Source organism: Symphalangus syndactylus, chromosome 15, assembly GCF_028878055.3.
Source record: "Symphalangus syndactylus isolate Jambi chromosome 15, NHGRI_mSymSyn1-v2.1_pri, whole genome shotgun sequence".
In the NCBI taxonomy this organism is placed as follows: domain Eukaryota; kingdom Metazoa; phylum Chordata; class Mammalia; order Primates; family Hylobatidae; genus Symphalangus; species Symphalangus syndactylus.
The window spans coordinates 83,724,169-83,744,631 of NC_072437.2; the positions used below are offsets into that span (position 1 = coordinate 83,724,169).

The 20,463-nt window shown below is 35.5% G+C and overlaps 2 protein-coding genes and 1 long non-coding RNA gene across 20 annotated transcripts in view; 1 reads left to right on the top strand and 2 right to left on the bottom strand.

Moving 5' to 3' along the window:
* ZC3H13 (zinc finger CCCH-type containing 13) overlaps positions 1-15,806 on the bottom strand; it is a 98,906-nt gene extending 83,100 nt beyond the window's left edge. For 2 of the 14 annotated variants that reach the window (XM_055244407.2, XM_055244403.2), the window contains exons 1-4: positions 15,402-15,777; positions 8,408-8,530; positions 7,973-8,082; positions 4,885-4,996 (exon numbers count right to left, since the gene is read on the bottom strand). In XM_055244407.2, the coding sequence (XP_055100382.1) occupies positions 4,885-4,996; positions 7,973-8,082; positions 8,408-8,524 (339 nt within the window). In that variant the 5' untranslated portion in view covers positions 8,525-8,530; positions 15,402-15,777. Of the gene's footprint in view, positions 1-4,884; positions 4,997-7,972; positions 8,083-8,407; positions 8,534-15,401 lie in introns of all 14 variants that reach the window. The other 12 variants (XM_055244406.2, XM_055244397.2, XM_063619091.1 and 9 more) reach the window with 9 other exon arrangements.
* The window catches only part of LOC129463698 (uncharacterized), a 61,784-nt gene continuing 57,052 nt past the window's right edge, over positions 15,732-20,463 (top strand). The window contains exon 1 of one of the 4 annotated variants that reach the window (XR_010116032.1): positions 15,732-15,960. This is a non-coding gene — a long non-coding RNA (uncharacterized lncRNA). The remainder of the gene's footprint in view (positions 15,961-20,463) is intronic. The other 3 variants (XR_010116031.1, XR_008651284.2, XR_010116030.1) reach the window with 3 other exon arrangements.
* CPB2 (carboxypeptidase B2) overlaps positions 15,952-20,463 on the bottom strand; it is a 53,000-nt gene continuing 48,488 nt past the window's right edge. For both annotated transcript variants that reach the window (XM_055244414.2, XM_055244415.2), the window contains 2 exons: positions 18,822-18,909; positions 15,952-16,759 (listed from right to left, as the gene is read on the bottom strand). In XM_055244414.2, the coding sequence (XP_055100389.1) occupies positions 16,575-16,759; positions 18,822-18,909 (273 nt within the window). In that variant the 3' untranslated portion in view covers positions 15,952-16,574. The remainder of the gene's footprint in view (positions 16,760-18,821; positions 18,910-20,463) is intronic.

Sequence of the window (20,463 nt, forward strand, 5' to 3'; positions counted from 1 at the left end):
AAAAATAAACTTAGACCACTGCTCTTGCCCATTTGCTCTGACGTAAGACTTAGGTAAGCAATACTCACAGGGCACCCCTAACTCCTAAATTAGGTATCTTCCCACAGTGACGAATTATCTAATTCTTTCTTGAATGCAGCCACAAAGCTTCTACTAAGAGATAAGGATGCCCTACAGCACCTGTATGTCTCCATCATCAATAAATGCTTGAATATTCTTCCTGACTATATTTAGGGGTCTAATTTTGCTTTCAAAGCTAATTTATCTTTTGTGCTCAAATTCCATAAAATAACAAGTCTCTGTCATACAAAATGAAAATACAATTCCATTTTAATCTGAAAACCTCTACTGATTAAATGCAACTATTTCCTACTGACTACCTCAAATAAGCCTCTCACTTTTCAGTTCCACTGTATTAAGTCTGATTCACATCACCTAGACCAGCCCTTTCCAACAGAAACATGATGCAAGCACTTAAGTAATTTTACAATTCCTTATTGTAACATTAAAAAGAAAAAAGATAAGGGTAAAATTAAAATATTGATAACATTATTTAACCCAGCATATCCAAAATCATTGTCCTCTCAACATATAATCTACATTTTAAAATTTGAGGTATTTTACTTTCTTTTCATACTAAGTCTCTGAAATTCACTATGTATTTTATATTTATAGCACACTTCAATTCAGACTACCCACATTTGACAGCACAGACCTTAGATCAGCGGGGGTTCTCAATCATGGCTGCATATCAGAACCACTTTCCATTAATTCAGTAAGTGAACTTACTAGTTCCAGGGTCTGGAGGTAAACTGGCGAGCAAGACAGATCTCAGCATGTCTCTTTCCTCTATTGCTAAACTGTGAGTTTGGTACACAAGACCACTGATAATCTGGTCCTAATCTACTTCAGCCTTCATCTCACATCCACATGTTATCATTTTTATAACCTAGGCACACAGCTTCACAAGTTTCTCAAACACATTAGTCCTTTAAAACTCCTTACAGTTCTTGTGTTGGTTTTCTCTTCTTCTCTCCCCTCTGACACTCCGTCAATCCTTCAACACCAGTCCAAGTGTCATTTTCCCTGAAGCGTTCCTGGTTCTCCAGGTAATTACTTACTCTCTCCATTGTGCATTTTGCTCATATCTTTCTGACACACTATCACATGCTACAGAATTACAAGTTATCCATTTATGAATTTGATAACCACAAGATTAGGGGTTAACAGCCTCATAATTCAGACACACTGGAGTTGACATCAGTGACAGAGAAGAGGAGGAATTACAGCTAATTTGCTCAAAATCACACCCATTCTATCTTAGCTATGCCTATGTAATCTATTCCACAGTTGCCCTTACCTAACATAGGCCTGATCTTCCTACAGAAATTCATTACATGAAGATCAACAGTCACGTGTTGCAGCAGGAATGCACCACAAAAATGATCAGTATCTATTACCTGTCACATATAACACTAAAAATAATCAATACCGCGCCAGTGGCTCATGCCTGTAATTCTAGGACTGTGGGAGGCTGAGGCAGGTGGATCACAAGGTCAGGAGTTCAAGACCAGCCGGCCCAACATGGTGAAACCCCGTCTCTACTAAAGATACAAAAAATTAGCCAGGCGTAGTGGTGCACACCTGTAATCTCAGCTACTTGGGAGGCTGAGGCTGGAGAATCGCTTGAACCTAGGAGGCAGAGGTCGCAGTGAGCAGAGATCACGCCATTCCACTCCAGTCTGGGAGACAGGGTGAGACTCCGTCTCAAAAGAATACTAATAAATAATAATTAATATCCTGGTGTCCCAGGTTTTTAACAGTTCTGTTTAAGTTTAGATAGTGTATTACCTAAAACCTGATCACTGTTGAAATTTGTAACTCTATCCCTTAGGTATACACGATGCTCAGTGCCTTTGAGGGCTTTCTCATCTAGGGAAAGCAAGAATCAGGCTTTAAATTTCTTAACAAAATGCCAACTTTACTATACTAACTTTATTTGATGAACATAAAAACCTTTATGATAAACAACACACTTACATTCTGTTATCTGTCAACAACCTAAATCTCCAAGGCTGATGTTCATCTTCTATAAGAGCCTAAAGACAATTTATATTAGAAAAAGCTAAGCGCCATTTCAGTACCAGTATATACCATTTATTATGCACATGTCATCATGGAATAGTAAATCATTTACATGTATATTCTTCACAGCAACATGGACAGCCAGCATTTCCATTTTACGGATAAGGAGACAAGAAGAGTTTAACAATTCCTGAAGTAATATGCTCTAAATATGGATTCCAGATGTTTGCTCCTTATACTAATAACAATTCATCTAGTAGTATGCTAGAGTCAGTCTGTACTGACTCATAAGAGCTGATTTAAATTTTTAGGAATTCTGGAAGCCACTGTTAAACACAGCCATGATTAAACAAATAAACTGTATTAAAAACAAAGGTAATAATTACTCAGAACTCATAGTAAATTTTACTCCTGAGGTTATTTACATTTTGTGTGTCTGTTTATAATATACATAATGGGAACACTGTATACAATGTCACTTAGCATCTCTTCCCAACTATGCATCTGTCAGTAATGTCTTTGAAAGCTTGAAACTGACCATGGTGGGAGTATTTACATAAAAGAACTGGCAAACCCTAGAAAGCATGGCTTTCTTTTTTTCAGAGTAGCGGTACATTTACCAGCAGACTGCTGAGGCATCTGTTATTCTGAATCAATAGGTTATTTCAAAATGTAATACACATGCTTAGCCCCAACCCAGAAATTCTGATTCAGTAGATTAGGGGTGGAATATTGGCATGTGTATTTTGAAAAAGATCTTCCCTCAAAAGGAATGTTGATAAAAACCTCCAGCTGAGAACTATTTAAGATTTTTAAGACTGTATCACTGTATAACATTAGACATTAGAAAACTAAATACTTGAAACTGTATTATAAGAAATAAGTTTCACAAATTATAATATTGTCAGGGCTTTTTTACCATGGGTCAAAAACAGCCGCAGAAAACTTCTACATACCCTAAGTGATCCAGGAAGTTGTTGCTTATACAATTCAGTAACTTGCATAAAAAGACTATAATAGAAGACAACTGGATATCCACACGCAAAAGAATAAGGCTGAACCTTTACCACATCATAAATAAAAATTAGCTCAAAATGCATCAAAGACTTAAATATAAGAGCTAAAACCATAAAATGCTTCAAAGAAAACATAGATGTAAATCTTTGTGACCCTGGACTAAACAATAGTTTCTTAGATGACATCAAAAGCACAAACAAGCGACAATAATAACAAAAAAAAACAAAAACAGGTAAGTCAGATTCCATCAAATTAAAAATGTATATGCTTTAAAGGACACCATCAAGAATGTGATGACAACACACAGAATGGGAGAAAAGATCTGCAAGTTACACATACGATAAGGGACTTGTATCCAAAATAAAGAGAACACTTATAACTCAATAATAAAAAGACAACCCAATTCTTAAAATGGGAAAAGAATCTCCAAAGAAAATATACAAATAGCCAATAAGCACACAAGAAGATGCTCAACATCATTAGAATCCAAAATGCAAATCAAAACCACAGTTAGATCATCATTTCACACCCACCAGGATGGCTATAATCAAAAAGTTAGACAACAAAAGTGTTGGTGATGATGTGCAGAAACTAGAACTTTCATATGCTGTCAACAGTGTGAAATGAAACAGCCACTTAATGAAAGTCTAGCAGTTCATTAAAAGGTTAAACACACAGTTACCGTAGAACTTGTCAATTCCACTCCTCAATATAAACCCAATAGAAATAAAAACATATCCATATAAAAACTTGTACATAAATGTTCATAGCAGCATTATACACAAGAGTCAAAAAGTAGAAAAAGCCCAAATATCCATCACTGATGAGAGGATAAACGAAATGTGATATTATCAATACAATGTAATATTGTCTGACAAAAATAAGGAATAAAATACTGATGCATCCCATACTCTTTAATGAAACTTGAAAAAGTATGCTAAGTGAAAAAAGCTAGTCACAAAAAAACATGTTTTATTATTCCATTTATATGAAATATATAGGCAAATCTCTAGACAGAGAAAGGATTTACTGGTTGCCTAGGACTGCTGGCTAGGAGGGCGACTGCTGAAAAGTTTGGAGTTTCTTTACGGAGCAATGAAAATATTCTAAAATTGACTGTGGTGATGGTTTCACAACTCTAATAATATACTAAAAACCACTGAGGCGTACACTTTTAATGAGTGAACCATATGGTACGTGAAATATGGTATGATAAATTTCTAGAAAAAAATTAGCTCTGGGAAAGATTTCCATTCCTGACAAACACTTGTTTTCTTTTATTCAATGAACTACATTATAAATTTTATTTCTCTTGGCTTCACTGCCAACAAATTCACAGCTAAAATTTGTGGTCATATGTGCTTTCTTTTGCCTCAACTTTCTAGTTCAGTTTGTTAACCCCATGTGTTTTGCTTTCATTGTTTTAATTTGTAAGTGTTCTACTGCAAGCCACTTCAATCTTTCTTGGAAGCAGATGTGATGGCTGCCTGAATTCTGAAAACTTAAAGATACTCATGATCCTCGTCAAGGCACAAAATCCCTACTAAGTTCAGCTTGAGTTCTGCCAACTAATCCCTCTCATTTTAACTACCATAAAGAACTGAACCAATCACAGTTTTCCCAGGGGACTCTTTCCCTCTAAATTACATTATCCATATAGAACATTATAATACCATATTACACATTTACCATATATTTAGCACACAAATAATATTTAAAATGAAACTTAAATTAACAAATCACTACTGAAGTTTAACTTTGTTTTGGGAAATTCAATCCTACCCTAACAGGTGAGGATGACTCCTCTGTATTTCGTTTCTGGGGCTCAGTGTCCACATCTTGGCGCTTGTTCTTCATTCTTTCTCTAAGATCCCCTGTAGGTCTTTCTGGTGACCTTTGAACCAAAACACAGAAACAAAACAAAAAACGAAACAACAAAAAACTATATTTATATATTAATAACATTTTATAAGAATGTATTTACAGAAATAACCTCACAAATCTCAATACACTTTTTCTAACTGACCCTGACTCCTAAATTTCTGAAAAATTTCACCTTAAATATTAATATGCAAAACACGAGCAACACTTACAGTTTTTCTCCCAATAACAATCAAAATGTATATGTTAAATTCCACGAAGTGGCAGGACTGGTGATGTGAATAAGAAATTATATGTGAACTGAGAAAAAGGAACTAATAGCTTGACTTGTTTTCCCATTAATCACATAAATATATTAGTTACATGTGGGAGCAAAATGTAGTAGTAACACAAAGTTTTAAACTACAAAGTTGCAAAATTAATCTAGAGGTAGCAGCATTATCATCTATACATGAAAGATATAAGAAGATATTACAAGAAATAAGTTTCTTGTATACACATGCCTGTGGCTGGATGCAACATCAACAACTGAGAAAATATTTTATGTACCTTAAGTAAGAATCAAAGCAAATATAGGAGCTTTAAAATTTATCTTAAATTTTAAATTATTTCAGAATAAAGATAAAAGTTTCAAGGCAATTTTACAACAGTGATTTTCATATTCTGCTGTAAATTTTTTAGCTAAAGGAAAAATACATATTTATATGCAATAGTGATAAGGCTTTATTATTTATACTAGAAATTTGACATTATATGGCTATGCAATTATTTTCACTATCAGTGGGAAAAAACAAAGGAGAGATGGAAAATAGCCTTTAAAGACTATTTCTAGAACACCTTTAAAACAGGGCAAAAGAAGTTAAGGAATGCTCTGTTCCTCTTTGACTACCAAAAAGTACTATATATAAAAAAGATATAGGCCGGGCGCGGTGGCTCAAGCCTGTAATCCCAGCACTTTGGGAGGCCGAGGCGGGCGGATCACGAGGTCAGGAGATCGAGACCACGGTGAAACCCCGTCTCTACTAAAAAATACAAAAAATCAGCCGGGCGCAGTGGCGGGCGCCTGTAGTCCCAGCTACTCAGGAGGCTGAGGCAGGAGAATGGCGTGAACCTGGGAGGCGGAGCTTGCAGTGAGCCGAGATCGCGCCACTGCACTCCAGCCTGGGCGACAGAGCGAGACTCTGTCTCAAAAAAAAAAAAAAAAAAAAGATATAAACAAATCACATAAATATTCACATCTATTTCAAGCAGTCATTGAGCAATCAAATCAATTCCTTGATTTTATGAATATAAATCATAAGGTTAGTAAAGAAATAATTTGAGTTAAATCACTTTAAAGGATCTCATTAATGTTTACATGCACATGTAATAGATTTATATTAAATGTTTTAACAGTTAAAGCTAAACTTGAAACTGGAATCTCCTACTAAGAACCAGTACTTAAGTGCTCTAAATTATAAGTATGATGTACATGTAAATCCTATGTGCGCTGGTTTCCTTTATATAATAAAACAGTTTAGTATGAACTTGTTTCTATCCTAAACAGCACCCAACAGAATGAATGTTCTACACATAGCGAATTCTCAATTAATTACGTAAAAGTCTTGTACATAAACATATAAATAAGCATTTTGTAAAATACATTGCTTTTCTTATCTTTGACTTGCATTATGAACTATGTTTTTCCTCCCGACAAAAAAAATGCACAAATACGAAAGAAGTTATCAGATGGAAAAACACACACAAAATAGCAAAATTATAATAAATATCCTTTATTCTAAGTCTAGTAATGACATTATTTTTTCCCATTTTAGACAAATTTCTCTGACCATTTTTCTCAAAATGATTTCTTGAATAAAAATTCTGAGTCAGCTAATAAACTTCAAAGACAAATTTTAAAATGTATCAAAAGTATAGTATTAATAAAGCAAAACATTAAAATTATTGAAATAGTTTCACCAGGTATGTATCTACGTGTATATATACAAGTAAACACACATATACAATAAACACTAATTTTCCCACATTAACGGAAGTGACAAATGACAATCTAAATACAAATAAAACAGTATTCAGAATCACAAATAAACTAAAATGTACAATGTTTATGTGAAAAGGAAGTTGGCTAATGTTGAGGGTTTGAATTTTAAATTCTCCTAAACAAAATCTACCCATACACTACCCCTAAAAAAATCATCCAACTAAAAAAAAAAAAAAAAAAAATTCCAATTGCTAATGTTCAGTTTTCATAGTGTTGCTATGCTATAGCCAAAACAATGAGCGTAACCAATTTTGGATCTAGGTAAATTATTTGTTTACCGATCAAGTTAAAACTGTTTTTGTGACAAACTTTATGTATATTACATCTTTAAACACCATAAAATAATCATCATGAAGGAACCAAAAGAAAAATAAAAGGTCTTTATTAGCAAGTTTAATCTAGCCAAGCCTTTATTAAAGGCAAAACGATGTTTGAAATATGGAGCACCTTCATCCACATATAAATACATATTTTCATTAACATACTGTGATAGGGGATTTGGCAAACGCATTTTAACCTATAGAATTTGTATAAAATCTGAATTCAGAACATCTTAAACAGCTAAAATTATACCCTATTTGAATTTTATGATTTTAAGAGTTAAAAATAGCCTCACTAAAAAGAAATTCAGACACCATGGAATTCTGCTGTCTTAAGCAGCAATTTAATACATAATTAGGGGGAAAAAAGTAAGCCATACACATATTACAAAAAGATCTACTGTCAAAACAAATAAATAATGAACAAGTAAGTTAATTTTAAAGCAAACATTTTATTAATCTTGAAAATAATAACAAAAAGATCTTGTCAATCTTCGATTACTGGTAAGACTACCACCAATATAGAAAATCTGACCAAACATACGGTTGTATTTCAGATTTTTATACTAGATAAATTACAAAAGCCATCTTCTAATAGTACATGAACAATTCAAAGTTCTCGGTTTACCTTCTATAATTGCTGCTATAACCTTTACCACGAGGTGAAGGGCCATGTACGAATCTACATGTGTTTCCATAGAGGCAGTTGCCAGTCTTCAGCCAGTTACGGCACTGTGTCTAAGAGACAGATATTACTGTGTAAATTTCATATTTATTTCTGGAAAAAAAAATGCTAGCGGGACAAAATTAAAACAAATGCTACCAAAATTCCAGCTAACCTGTGATATATTACTCCCCAAATAATAAAAACTTCAGGAAAAAAATATGGAAAAACCCATAAACCTTATCACCCTTTTCACTTCTTTTTATAAAACACACTTTAAAAAATTTACTGAACAAACATTCCTACAATAAAACAACCTGTTCACCTTTATGATACAAATAAGCATTTCAATAATAGAATTCTAAGAGAACCCCTGTGACTATACTAGTGACAACTCACCTCTGCTGTACTGCCAGTGCTGGGTCCAAGCCTCTCAAATACACTGGGTCTTCGGGATGTGCTATCAGATATGGTCTTGGTATTTTCCACTGTGACCTTCCTTCTAATTTTTGACATTTTGTACTACTTTAACCAAAAAAGAAAGAGGCAAAACTGTAAAATTCTTCAGTTTTAAATAACTGAGCCCACAGCTTACAAGTAGATAAAACTATAGGTAACAGTGTAAAATTACAGGAGATTTTCCTTGGGTGATTAAAAAAAAAGAAGCATAGGAGAGGTCACAGGTAAACAGAGATAATATCTTCTAAACCATGCCTTACTGGTGAATTTATAACAGCTGTGAGATCTGTTGGCTAGAATTGTACCTCTTCTGCAGAGTGAACAAATATGATCCTACTCACACAGTGAAGTTTTCATAGTACAATCAACCTCAGAGATACAGTACAAAATGTTTACTTTATAAAAGTTACTTACAAAAATTGGTTCAAAATTTAGTAACTCAAAGTTGTTAACCATCAACTGGTTAACTGAAAAAGAGTTATGCTAAAGAAAATGGAAAAATAAAATTGGGTGAAAATTTTCATAGCAGAAATTATGTTTCATAAGTTTAAGGGACAACAGTAGTTATGTTCCAAAAATCAGGTTGAGAAAAATGAATGATATTTTAGTATTTTCTTTGCCTTACAGAAGTCAAAACAATCTGATCAAGCATATTTATTTTCCAGTAACACAAAAACAAAACAAAACAAAACTCAATGTTGATAGAAACAACTTTCAAAACAGGATAGATTGTAGAACTAGAAAAAGGTGTTTCTATAATCTATACTACACTGACATAAAATTCAATGGTTAAACTTACCATTATTCGTATAAGAAAAAAGACAAATTGGCCGGGCACGGTGGCTCACGCTTGTAATCTCAGCACTTTGGGAGGCCGAGGCGGGCGGATCACGAGGTCAGGAGATCGAGACCACGGTGAAACCCCGTCTCTACTAAAAATACAAAAAATTAGCCGGGCGTGGTGGCGGGCGCCTGTAGTCCCAGCTACTCGGAGAGGCTGAGGCAGGAGAATGGCGTGAACCCGAGAGGAGGAGCTTGCAGTGAGCCGAGATTGTGCCACTGCACTCCAGCCTGGGCGACAGAGCGAGACTCCGTCTCAAAAAAAAAAAAAAAAAAAAAAAAGAAAAAAGACAAATTGTAGAAATATTTTTATTTTATTTTACATTTAAGCTCTGTTAGATTTGGTGTAAACATAAAAATATTTTTTAAGGGCCAGGCACAGTGGCTCACGCCTGTAATCCCAGCACTTTGGGAGGCCGAAGCAGGCGGATCATGAGGTCAGGAGATCGAGACCATCCTGGCTAACACGGCGAAACTCCGTCTCTACTAAAAATACAAAAAAAAAAAAAAAAAAAAAAAAATTAGCTGGGCATGGTGACAGGCGCCGGTAGTCCCAGCTACTCGGGAGGCGGAGGCAGGAGAATGGCATGAACCCAGGAGGCAGAGCTTGCAGTGAGCCAAGATCACACCACTGCACTCCAGCCTGGGCGACAGAGCGAGACTCCATCTCAAAAATATATATATATACATATATATATTTGTATATATATATGTAAATAAAACATTCAAAAACTGAAACTATAGTAAAAATCTAATCCAATGACATAATTGGGTAATTCAACTAGAGATGCAAGTATCAGATAATGATAGTATATTATGACATTAGAAAACAATATTAAATTCTAGACCAAGATACAATCCAGAGTGTACACTACTGTGGGAAGAGGGTAGAAACTGCCTCATAAGGGAAAGGAAAAAAAACACCATACTATATCCTGCTTTATACAAACTAAATATTAGTTGAAATCTTATCAATCATCAAAAGTTACTAGAAAGAACCACAACAGCTAAAAAAGTTTCATTTAGTCTCTATAAAGATCACAAATGTTCTTTAATGTGGTTTCAAGTAAAGACATATCACTTTAAAGGAAATTAAATCGTGGTAGTACCTAATTGAAACAGCAATAAAAAACTATAAACAGTGTTTGGTTCAATGAGGTACTTCAGGTCACATTTTTAAAAGAATCCAAAGACTAAGAACAACATATGATAAATAAATGATGGTGCATCAAGGAAGGAAAATATGAAATAATATATGGTGATTTTAAATTGGAAAATCCATATTCTTATTAATATAAAATGTAATAATTCTTTTGATATAATAGCAATTAATTTTTAGTGATTTTAAAAACAGAATTACTTCACAGTAATTATAAATTTAAGAACCAGTGGAGAGCATCACATAAACAATAATTTGCTGCAACACAAAATCACTTCAATATTAATTGTTCTTCAAGTAAGGAACTACACACCAATTCTACATACTGGTGTTAGCATTATAAGATAATCTTTGATTTAATTTTTCTTAGACTCATTCTCAGCTGAAATGTGAACATACGGAGGAGAAGCTGGTAAAATTTCCTATGTCTATTTGATTTACTGAGCACAAAAAAACTGAAAGCTAAGAGAAGTGGAGCTGAGAAAGATCTAGAAAATATAGAGCTTTGATTGAGAAAAACACTTTTTTAACAATATATATCCAAGCATGAGTCAATAATAAGTAAATGTATCACACAATGTATAAGAAGTTTGAGAAAAACAGTTTCATTATATATTGCTATATTAATATACAAATATAGAGTGTAATCCTCAACCATTAATTCAATTTTTAAAACATTTCTTAATAAACAAAATTGAATAGGTTCCAAAATTTCCTTATTTGCTAGTTATGTAGAACTTACAAAACAGGCACACCATCCCACCACACTGCCTCAAGTGGACTAACACTAATTTTTTATTTTTCCCTCCACTGTCACTGGAAATGAGTTAGTTCTGCCCCCAACATCTCTACTACCCCCAACATGCCTCCACTCCCACCAGTCTCCTTCAAAAAATTCAATGGTAATGGTTTCCAGTTAGGACAACAGGCTATTTATTATCGTCCTTATTATACTTAAAACATTGGTCATCTATCATCTCCTTTCTTTTTATTTTTTGACGGTTCCAGGTATTAACTCTACAGTTTCTTTTTCTGCTCTGTCCTCTGTTGCTTGATTCGCACTACTCTCCTCCCTTGACCTATTGCTTTGCTGTTCTGAGAGCTTCTCTCCAATCCGAGACTCCCTAAGACAAACTTTGAAGATTTCAAGGGTTGGACTTGCTATGAAAGACAATCAAGTGAAGACTAATGATCCACCTCCTCACCTCCCTCACCCTACCCCCATATACTTTCCAGAGACAAAATTGCTTTTACCAGTGACATCAAGAAGTATTCAAGATTCACCTACATAGTAATTATCCCAGGAATTTCACTTGCAGCTACTACTGTACTGAGTCTCCCAATTTAGGGAAGAAATGAAATTAAGTAAAAATGTGGCCAAGCACAGTGGCTCACGCCTGTAATCCCAGCACTTTGGGAGGCCAAGGTGGGAGGATCACGAGGTCAAGAGATTGAGACCATCCTGGCCAACAGATCGAGACCATCCTGGCCAACATGGTGAAACCCCATCTCTACTAAAAATACAAAAATTAGCTGGGTGTGGTGGCGCACGCCTGTAATCCCAGCTACTCGAGAAGCTGAGGCAGGAGAATCACTGAACCCGGGAGGTGGAGGTTGCAGTGAGCCGAGATCGCGCCACTGCACTCCAACCTGGCAACAGAGGGAGACTCTTTCTCAAAAAAATAAAAATAAAAAAAAAATAAAGATGTACTCTCCTTTTTCTCAGAGTCTAAGAGTACCAGACTTTGTCCTAAAGTAACACTGCATCTGAGTATGCGGTCTGGGTTACAGCGAGGTCCTGGACTTAACATTTAAAACAAGAATAATAATAACAACAATAATACACACATACACGTATTCTTAATAAAATGTTCTTTAATGTGATATATATGTGTGTGTGTGTAAAACGTCTGGTGAAAAAAGAAAAAAGTAGAAACTGAAGATTTCCAACTGAAAAAATTCTTCTGATCACCCATGTAAAAACTTCCACAAGTAGTCAACAATAAAATGTTACTTAAATATTACTAATGAGACATTCGTGAGTTTGAATAAACAAAATGCTTCATGCTTGTAAAGAACACAATATATAACTTTAAAAATCCCATTTGTCTAAAAATTTACACACTATCTACAATACAACAGAAAAACATTTCCTTTTTCATATATTAAAACTAAATGTTACCAACTAATGTGACAATTAGAATTTTCAATCCTATTTAAAACTTTGGGCCCATAAAGGAAAATGAACACCACAACAGTTAAAATGTAGATTTTAAGGGGGGGGAAAACTTTTTCAAATTATGTCTGAACAGGCTGAACATGACAAGTAAATGCTTCAAAGTATATGAGAAAAATTAGAAACAATAAGACAAAAATGTAAATACTAAAGTCTTTCCTATCATAGAGAATAGAAATCGAGGTCATACCAATAACTTACTAATTTACTCTTCTATGAAGGTTTTCCTCCATGTTTGTTTTCAAATTATTATTTGGTTTAAGTTGCCATCACACTTCCACCCACATCATCAAGTCTTTCCCACATACGAGCATTATCAAAGACAGAGTGGCACTAGTGAAAGTCTGTTTCGTTATTTCCTATTTCTCCTCTCCATTTGCAGAGTAAATGAATATCTGAAGTCTTTATAATCTCTTTTCAATTAAAAAAGAAAATGGAAAAAGAAAAAGAAAATCCGGGACACAAAGTTTGAGTCTATTAATAAAGACACAACAAAAGAGAGTCTTAAATGGGAACTGCTCCCTTGCTCCAGGAAACTTAGAATAACACTATACTCAGAAGGTTCACATTATAATTACGGCTGAGAAAGAAGAAGCATACAAAAGAGTCTCTTTTTGAATAATGACTCCAGAAGCTCAATTACAAAAATCTTGTCAATAAACACATATCCGTTCTAGTATCTTCACTTCAATCCATAATTAATTATCTTTTTCAGGTCTCATCTACTGGAAGCATAAGTGAAAGCATAACACTTTGGATGAGCAGCGGCATAATATTAGGAAAATTTCAAACATTAGGCAATTAAAACTACATGAATGTACTAACTAGGATAAATCCTATACTCCGAATTTCTAAGATTAAAAAGGTGATACTAAAAATAAGGTATCTTCACATTTATACTTCATATTTTTAGAAAGAAAAAAATAAGTTCATTTGATGCATAGTTTGAGAGAATTTTTTAAAAAGAGCTTTCTAAAACAAACTTTCAGATTGCTTCCGTAAATTTAATGCTAAAACAATTCCAAACTAAATTCCAAACACAACTGACAGAACTAAGCTGACTACATAGGAATTAGCAAAGCAACACTGTAGTACTATGCAGAAAAAACAATTTGTTAAAAAGACTGTGCACAGAAAACATCCCATGCTGGTAGCTACTCTAAAGTGAAGTAAAAAGAACTGCATCATACAAAAATACAAAAAAAAAAGAACAGAAGACTCTTTCTATATCAACAGCAGTTAATGTTTCAACTACTACTAACAGCTGGAGAAATAGCTCCACCTCTATATGAGATGGAGTTGGGAGAGATGAGGAGGTGAGGAAGACTAACATCCACTGAAAACCAACTCTCTAAGTAAATGTAAGTTAAACAATGTGTTTCCTCTATGTAAATGCCAATGCATATTATAAATAAACACTGATAACTTATTACAATTTTAATAATTTGTAAAGATGTTAAGATACCATCCACTTGCTGGATTTTAGTATGTTAAATTCATACTACAAATATGAAAATCACATAAGCTTGCAAATCTCAAAATATGCAATGTTTGGAATGACCAGTAATCAGGAAGCCAGTAAGAGGCATACACTTGATAAAACTGAATCCTACTAGATGCACAGAGTGAAAACATTAGTTTCAGAGTGCAACTATTTTTAAAGCCACAATTGTTACAAGCTTGCATCAACTTTGCTAGTCTCTAGTTGAAACTGTCATCTGTTACAATCCAAATAGTTCATTAAGAAATTAGAAATTATTTGAAAATCTATAGATTGTATTCACAAAACGCTCCAATATATTGTACTAAAGCCAGTAAATTTCAAATGTTACAGAACTAGATCCCGCTAATTGGCACCATATACCCATAGACTGAACTGCATAAGTATTTATTCTCCAACGGTATCGCGGACTTCGAAAACTTGAGGTGCAAAGATATTTTCCAAATTTTTTAAACTCTTTAAAAATCCAAAAATCTTAAGAGACTTCATACTCCCATAATTTTCAAAGTAGTTCGAATTACCTGAAAGCCCCATAGTATAACCAAATACCTTAAGACTACCCTTCCCAAACAACATTTTACCAATATAATTCAAGTATTATCAACTCTAAATAATTTTCAAACCACATAAATTGCGTTAGCCTATTATAGAGAGGTAATGCCGCCAAACAGACTCTCTTCTTTCTATTCCACTTTCCCCCGTTTCTGACAGTTGCCAAAACTAACTACCTAAGGCATGTGAAGATAAAGTAGCACTCAATTCCCAGGACCTAAATCGTTATCACTGCTGAGGAAAAAAAAAAAAAAAAAGACCAATCACGAGTAAGATGTTTTTCTCTAACAGATCTGGAATGCGTATAGAGGAAGATTCTAAATTTAAGCCCAAATTGCTGCACCCTTCCATCGCACACAAATAGGAACACCATACAAGGGTTCCCGTGCTTACATCAAATGGTAACGAGGGGTACAGCCTATTGTCTGAGTCTACCTATTCCCCTTAGACAAATGCCAGAATCATAATCAGAGTAAGAAATTATGCCTGAGCACAGAGGGCTATTGCAGAGTTAAGGGTGGGATGCTCAAGGAAAGCTCAAAATCCCAGTGACTCAAGAGAAGATGGGGGGTAACCCGGGCCTCCGCATTCCGGGTCCGCCCAATGCCTTTCCCCAGATACCCACACCAATTCACAGAACGCTTACTTCCTCCCCAAGCTCCCTTTGCAAGTGCAGTCCGGAGGCACCACCGCCGCCGCCGCTCCGAGGAGCAGGGGAGGCGACTCTCTGTCCCCGCGCCTGGACCCAGGAGGACGACGACGAGGAGAAAGCGGTGCGCGCGCGGTTCCCGGGAAGCGGCCCTTGGCTAGCGGGAGCTCCCGGGATGGCTGAGAAGCAGAACCCGCCTGCCGCCTCGCCAGGGTCAAGCGAAACTGGGTCGTAGGAAGAAAAGTAACGAAGAGATTGTAGATTAAGAAAAGGCAACAAAAACACTACCAGGCCGCTAGGAGGACCGCCTCAAAATGCCGCCGGAAGTCAGAGGTTTGCCCTGTTCCTCTATAGAGCCAGGCAGCTTCCGGCCGTCAGATTAGTCGTCAGTGCGCAGACACCGCCCTCCGTGGACACGCCCTCTAGGCGAAAAGTCCCATGCAAGCAGTGAGAGCGCGGCGGGACACGGAAATCGAATCTGTTCTCTGTGAGAGATCCTAGGAGAGGAAACCGGGAGCCCGGGAGAACTAAAATTCCCAATTAAAAGTGAATTTAAGTGAGTTTTCTCTTTTTATTACATAATTCCTTACCATAAACAGCTGTTGTAAATGCGCAAAATGCGGCATTTGTTGACAGTACCTAGAGCCATTCATTCATTCGTTCAACAGTGTTTATTGAGCAGCTGAGCTGGAATGAGAGGCTATGTTTGTCGTTTTTGACACCCCTCCCCTTTCTGGGCCATCGCCTAATTACCGTGGAGCAAACGGAATGCATGGTTGTATTTCAAAAGGCACAAGCAGAAATTTATTGAAAATTTGGGGCAGAAATCTTTAATGTACTTCTGACCACCCTTCCTTTTGTTGAGTAGGATCCAATGATCAGCATGAAACTAGTCATTAAACTTGCTTGAGATGGCTAGTCAAACGTCGAAAATCAAAGAAAAAGTAGGTAGCTAGACTTTTACAATTTTTTTTAAAAGGTAAAAAGACATGAACCGTTGTCTGCCTTAATGGCAAAGTAGCACTTATTAGGTTCTCTGACAAAACCAAGGAATAGGAAAATCTTTTATCAAAACTACGGATAAAACTTAAAAATAATCTGATACAATGATTTGGTCTTGTTGGAATCAGTAAATTAAAATACTGAAGCAGAATGATAAAATCAGGGGCATTAAACATTCCTAATGACATGCCAAGCTATTTTAGAGACAGCGGCAAAAGCTTCTCTGCAGGTGGGTTTGATGTAACGCTCCGGCAGCAAGAATCCGTATGTGCCCGTATCTCGAAGTTCAATTGTAAACGAATATTTGATGCCCAAATCATAGATCCAATCGTCCCCACCTCCAGGAGCTAGGTCTAAAAGAAGAAGAAATAAATTGTTGAAATACAGATGTTTCAAATTAATTAACAGACTGGGAATTGTTTGATTTAAATGTTTGTTTGTATACTTTTAGATTTTTTTCAGTTTTTAACTAATATAAACAACTTTACAATGAGTACCCTTGTTTATACATAATTGCTTCTTTGTCTCTTTAGAATATTCTTCCCTAGAATAGATTTGCTAGTCTAAGGCTCTGCACTTTTTGCAATTACGACATGTTCCCAAATGGACGTCAAAAGAACTGAATTAATTTATACCTCCACAAGCAGGGTATGAATTTGCCCATTTCCCCTTCCCATACCATCAGTAGGAATTATGAATTCTGATAATTTTATGGGTGAAAAATAATATCCAACTGTTTTAATTTATGTTTTTTGATAATCAGTGAGTTGCACATTTTGTTTGGCATATTTATTGGCTATCTTTATATTTCCTATCAATTGTCCTTCCTCATTTGTCTACTTCGTTCATTTTATCAATTGCTTATAAAAACAACATTAATTTTATTAGCTTTGTTTGGCATGTAGACCTTTTTTTCTCCTTTCATTCATTTCTCCTTTCACAAGGAATTTTTTCTCCTTACTGAGCTTTCAACTTAGTTTATGCAGGGTTTTCATATGAAAATATATGCTGTACCTGGAATTTACTTTAGTGAAAGACATGTTAATAATCCAATTAATTTTTTTCTAGGTAACTTGTTAGGTTTCCCAACCCCATTAATTGAATAATCTGACTTCCTGGAATTTACTGTAGTGAAAGACATGTTAATAATCCAATTAATTTTTTTCTAGGTAACTTGTTAGGTTTTCCAACCCCATTAATTGAATAATCTGACTTTTTTTGGGGGGTGCTAAATTGAGTCCAGCATTATGGCAAAGTCTGACCCAAAACTTTAATTTATAATTTTAGCATCTATCTAATACAGTTTGAGAAGCATCACATGAAAGCTACAATTGCCAGAAGACTTGTTACAGTTTAATGCATGTTAACTAAAATGTGTACATATTTTAGTGTTCATGATAAATACAGTTTTGACCCTTTTTGAGATGGAGTCTCACTCTGTCACCCAGGCTAGAGTGCAGTTGCACAATCTCAGCTCATTGCCACCTCCACCTCCCAGGTTCAAGTAATTCTTGTGCATTAGCCAACCAAGTAGCTGGCATTACAGGCACCCACCACCATGCCCAGCTAATTTTTGTATTTTTAGTAGAGACAGAGTTTCACCATGTTGGCCAGGCCGGTCTTGAACTCCAGACCTCAAGTGATCCTCCCACCTCGGCCTCCCGAAGTGCTGGTATTACGGGCGTGAGCCACAGCACCTGGCCTCTTTTTGTTTTTTTCTAATCATTAAAAAAAAAAAAAAATGGAAAAACCTGGATTTGGCCTTCAGGCTGTAGTTTTCTGATGCCTAGTTACAGGTTTATTTTATGCTCCTCTTTTCCTGTCTCCCTTCAAACTTCAAAAGGGCAAAATCAGTCTGTCCTCCCACTGTGTGTAGATAGGAGTTACTCACTAAATATCTTTCAGCAAAAATTAATCAAAACTTTTTGTTGAGAGTTTGTCACAAGCTCTTGTATGTGTAATATATATTAAAGACAATCAACTGTAATGTGTTATGAGCTATACTCTTGGGGACAGGCTAACACTAAAAAACACTTGATGCAAATGGCATGCCCTAGATTAGTGTAGTGTACAACCTGCACAACCTTCCATGGTGGCCCTGGGAATCATACAAAAGTTTTATGAACTTTTCTGCTTCACTCAACTAGTATGATGCCAATTCTGTAATTCCTACTTGATTGTGATAAATATAATTTCTTAAATAGCATTTTGGCTTCTTTTTAGTAACTCATTTATTAATATAGCTTTGTTCAGCATTGTCATAGCTATTATGCTTCTGTTCCTAATTATTACAATTCAGTTGTATTACATGTGACCCTATTTAATTCAGAAAAATTAAATACACAAAGAAAAACAGATCACACAGATTTCTTTAGTAGCTCAAAGTTCTCTAAGATCATAAGAAGAAATACTTACATAAGGTTTCTGAGCCATGGCCATGTGTATACCTGATATTTTTACTAGTTTTCTCAATAGCGCGAACTGCTTCACTGGCTACTAGAGACTGGAAGCGATAAGATATGGAATTTCAGTTAATGTGCAGCTTTGAAACATGTCAAGTAGAAGTTTCTAAAAAACAATCATACATTAATTGAATCAAAGTATACATGTAGAAAATCTAGATTCATCTAAAAGGCAAATAAATAAGATAAACAAATTAACTTAAAATATGTGCACTTTATGGCAATCACAATTGGGTGGCTTTAAACATAAACTATTTCAATATATTGAAATAATTTATATAAATAAATATATTAATTTGCAGAAAAAAATTATCGCATGCCTTTTTGGGAACTCATTAATTGTGGAAAATGAAGCATAACTACATCTCAAAAGTTTAGAGGTACTCCATTTCTGAACAAAATTATCACCAAACTTTAAATCCAACCTCTCTAAACACATACACACACCTAATGCATGCATGACTCACTTCTTATCCTTCTCACAACTTCTATTTTCTTCTTATGTAAAATGTCTAATGACTTCCATAGATTCATCAAATCAAAAAAGATTATGCCTCTGGTATGGAGCAGGATAATAACTAAGACCCCCATTTGACTTCATTTTGTCTATTGATATTCATTTTGTCAAAATCTATTCTGAAGTTCTCACTTATCTGGAACTTTTCTGAAATCGGAACTAGCATCATGGTATACACTGTCACCTTCTTGAAAAACTCAGAGATTTATCAGCGGATATTATTTTATGCCATCTCTTTGTTCAAAAATAAGTTTTAATGTAACCCCATTGTCTACATAATGAAATACAAATTTATCTGACAGTCACACCCCTTCAGAAGCCAACCTAATCTACTTTCTGATGCTATCACCCTCCACTTTTGCATCCTCTTATGGTGAACACCAACTTCTTTGCTTGGAAGGTCCTTCCTTCCCTGTCTGTCTGTAGAAATCCTCTTTCAATGCCTGTCTAAAATGTAGCTGATCTTTGACATCAACAGCACTTTATTATTCGTAGTTTTTTTTCCCCCCTTAATAGATTGTAAATTCCTCAAGAACAGTAACTACTTTATCTCCTCACTTATCTCAGCATTTCCCTCTGAATGCATTAGTGAAGCCATGCCTTGATACTCTAGTTAGAAGTGAGTTGTACTGGCCGGGCGCGGTGGCTCACGCTTGTAATCCCAGCACTTTGGGAGGCCGAGGCGGGCGGATCATGAGGTCAGGAGATCGAGACCACGGTGAAACCCTGTCTCTACTAAAAATACAAAAAATTAGCCGGGCGTGGTGGCGGGCGCCTGTAGTCCCAGCTACTCGGAGAGGCTGAGGCAGGAGAATGGCGTGAACCCGGGAGGCGGAGCTTGCAGTGAGCTGAGATTGCGCCACTGCACTCCAGCCTGGGCGACAGAGCGAGACTCTGTCTCAAAAAAAAAAGAAAAAAAAAAAAAAAAAAAAAAAAAGAAGTGAGTTGCACTGTCTGTGCCACTTATTTAGTAGTTACTCTATGTCGCCTTAGAGTACAGCTATTTGTAACATTTGCTAATGGTTGAGCTCCCTAACCATAACACATTCTCTTAAAGGGCAGGATTTTACCTAATGCT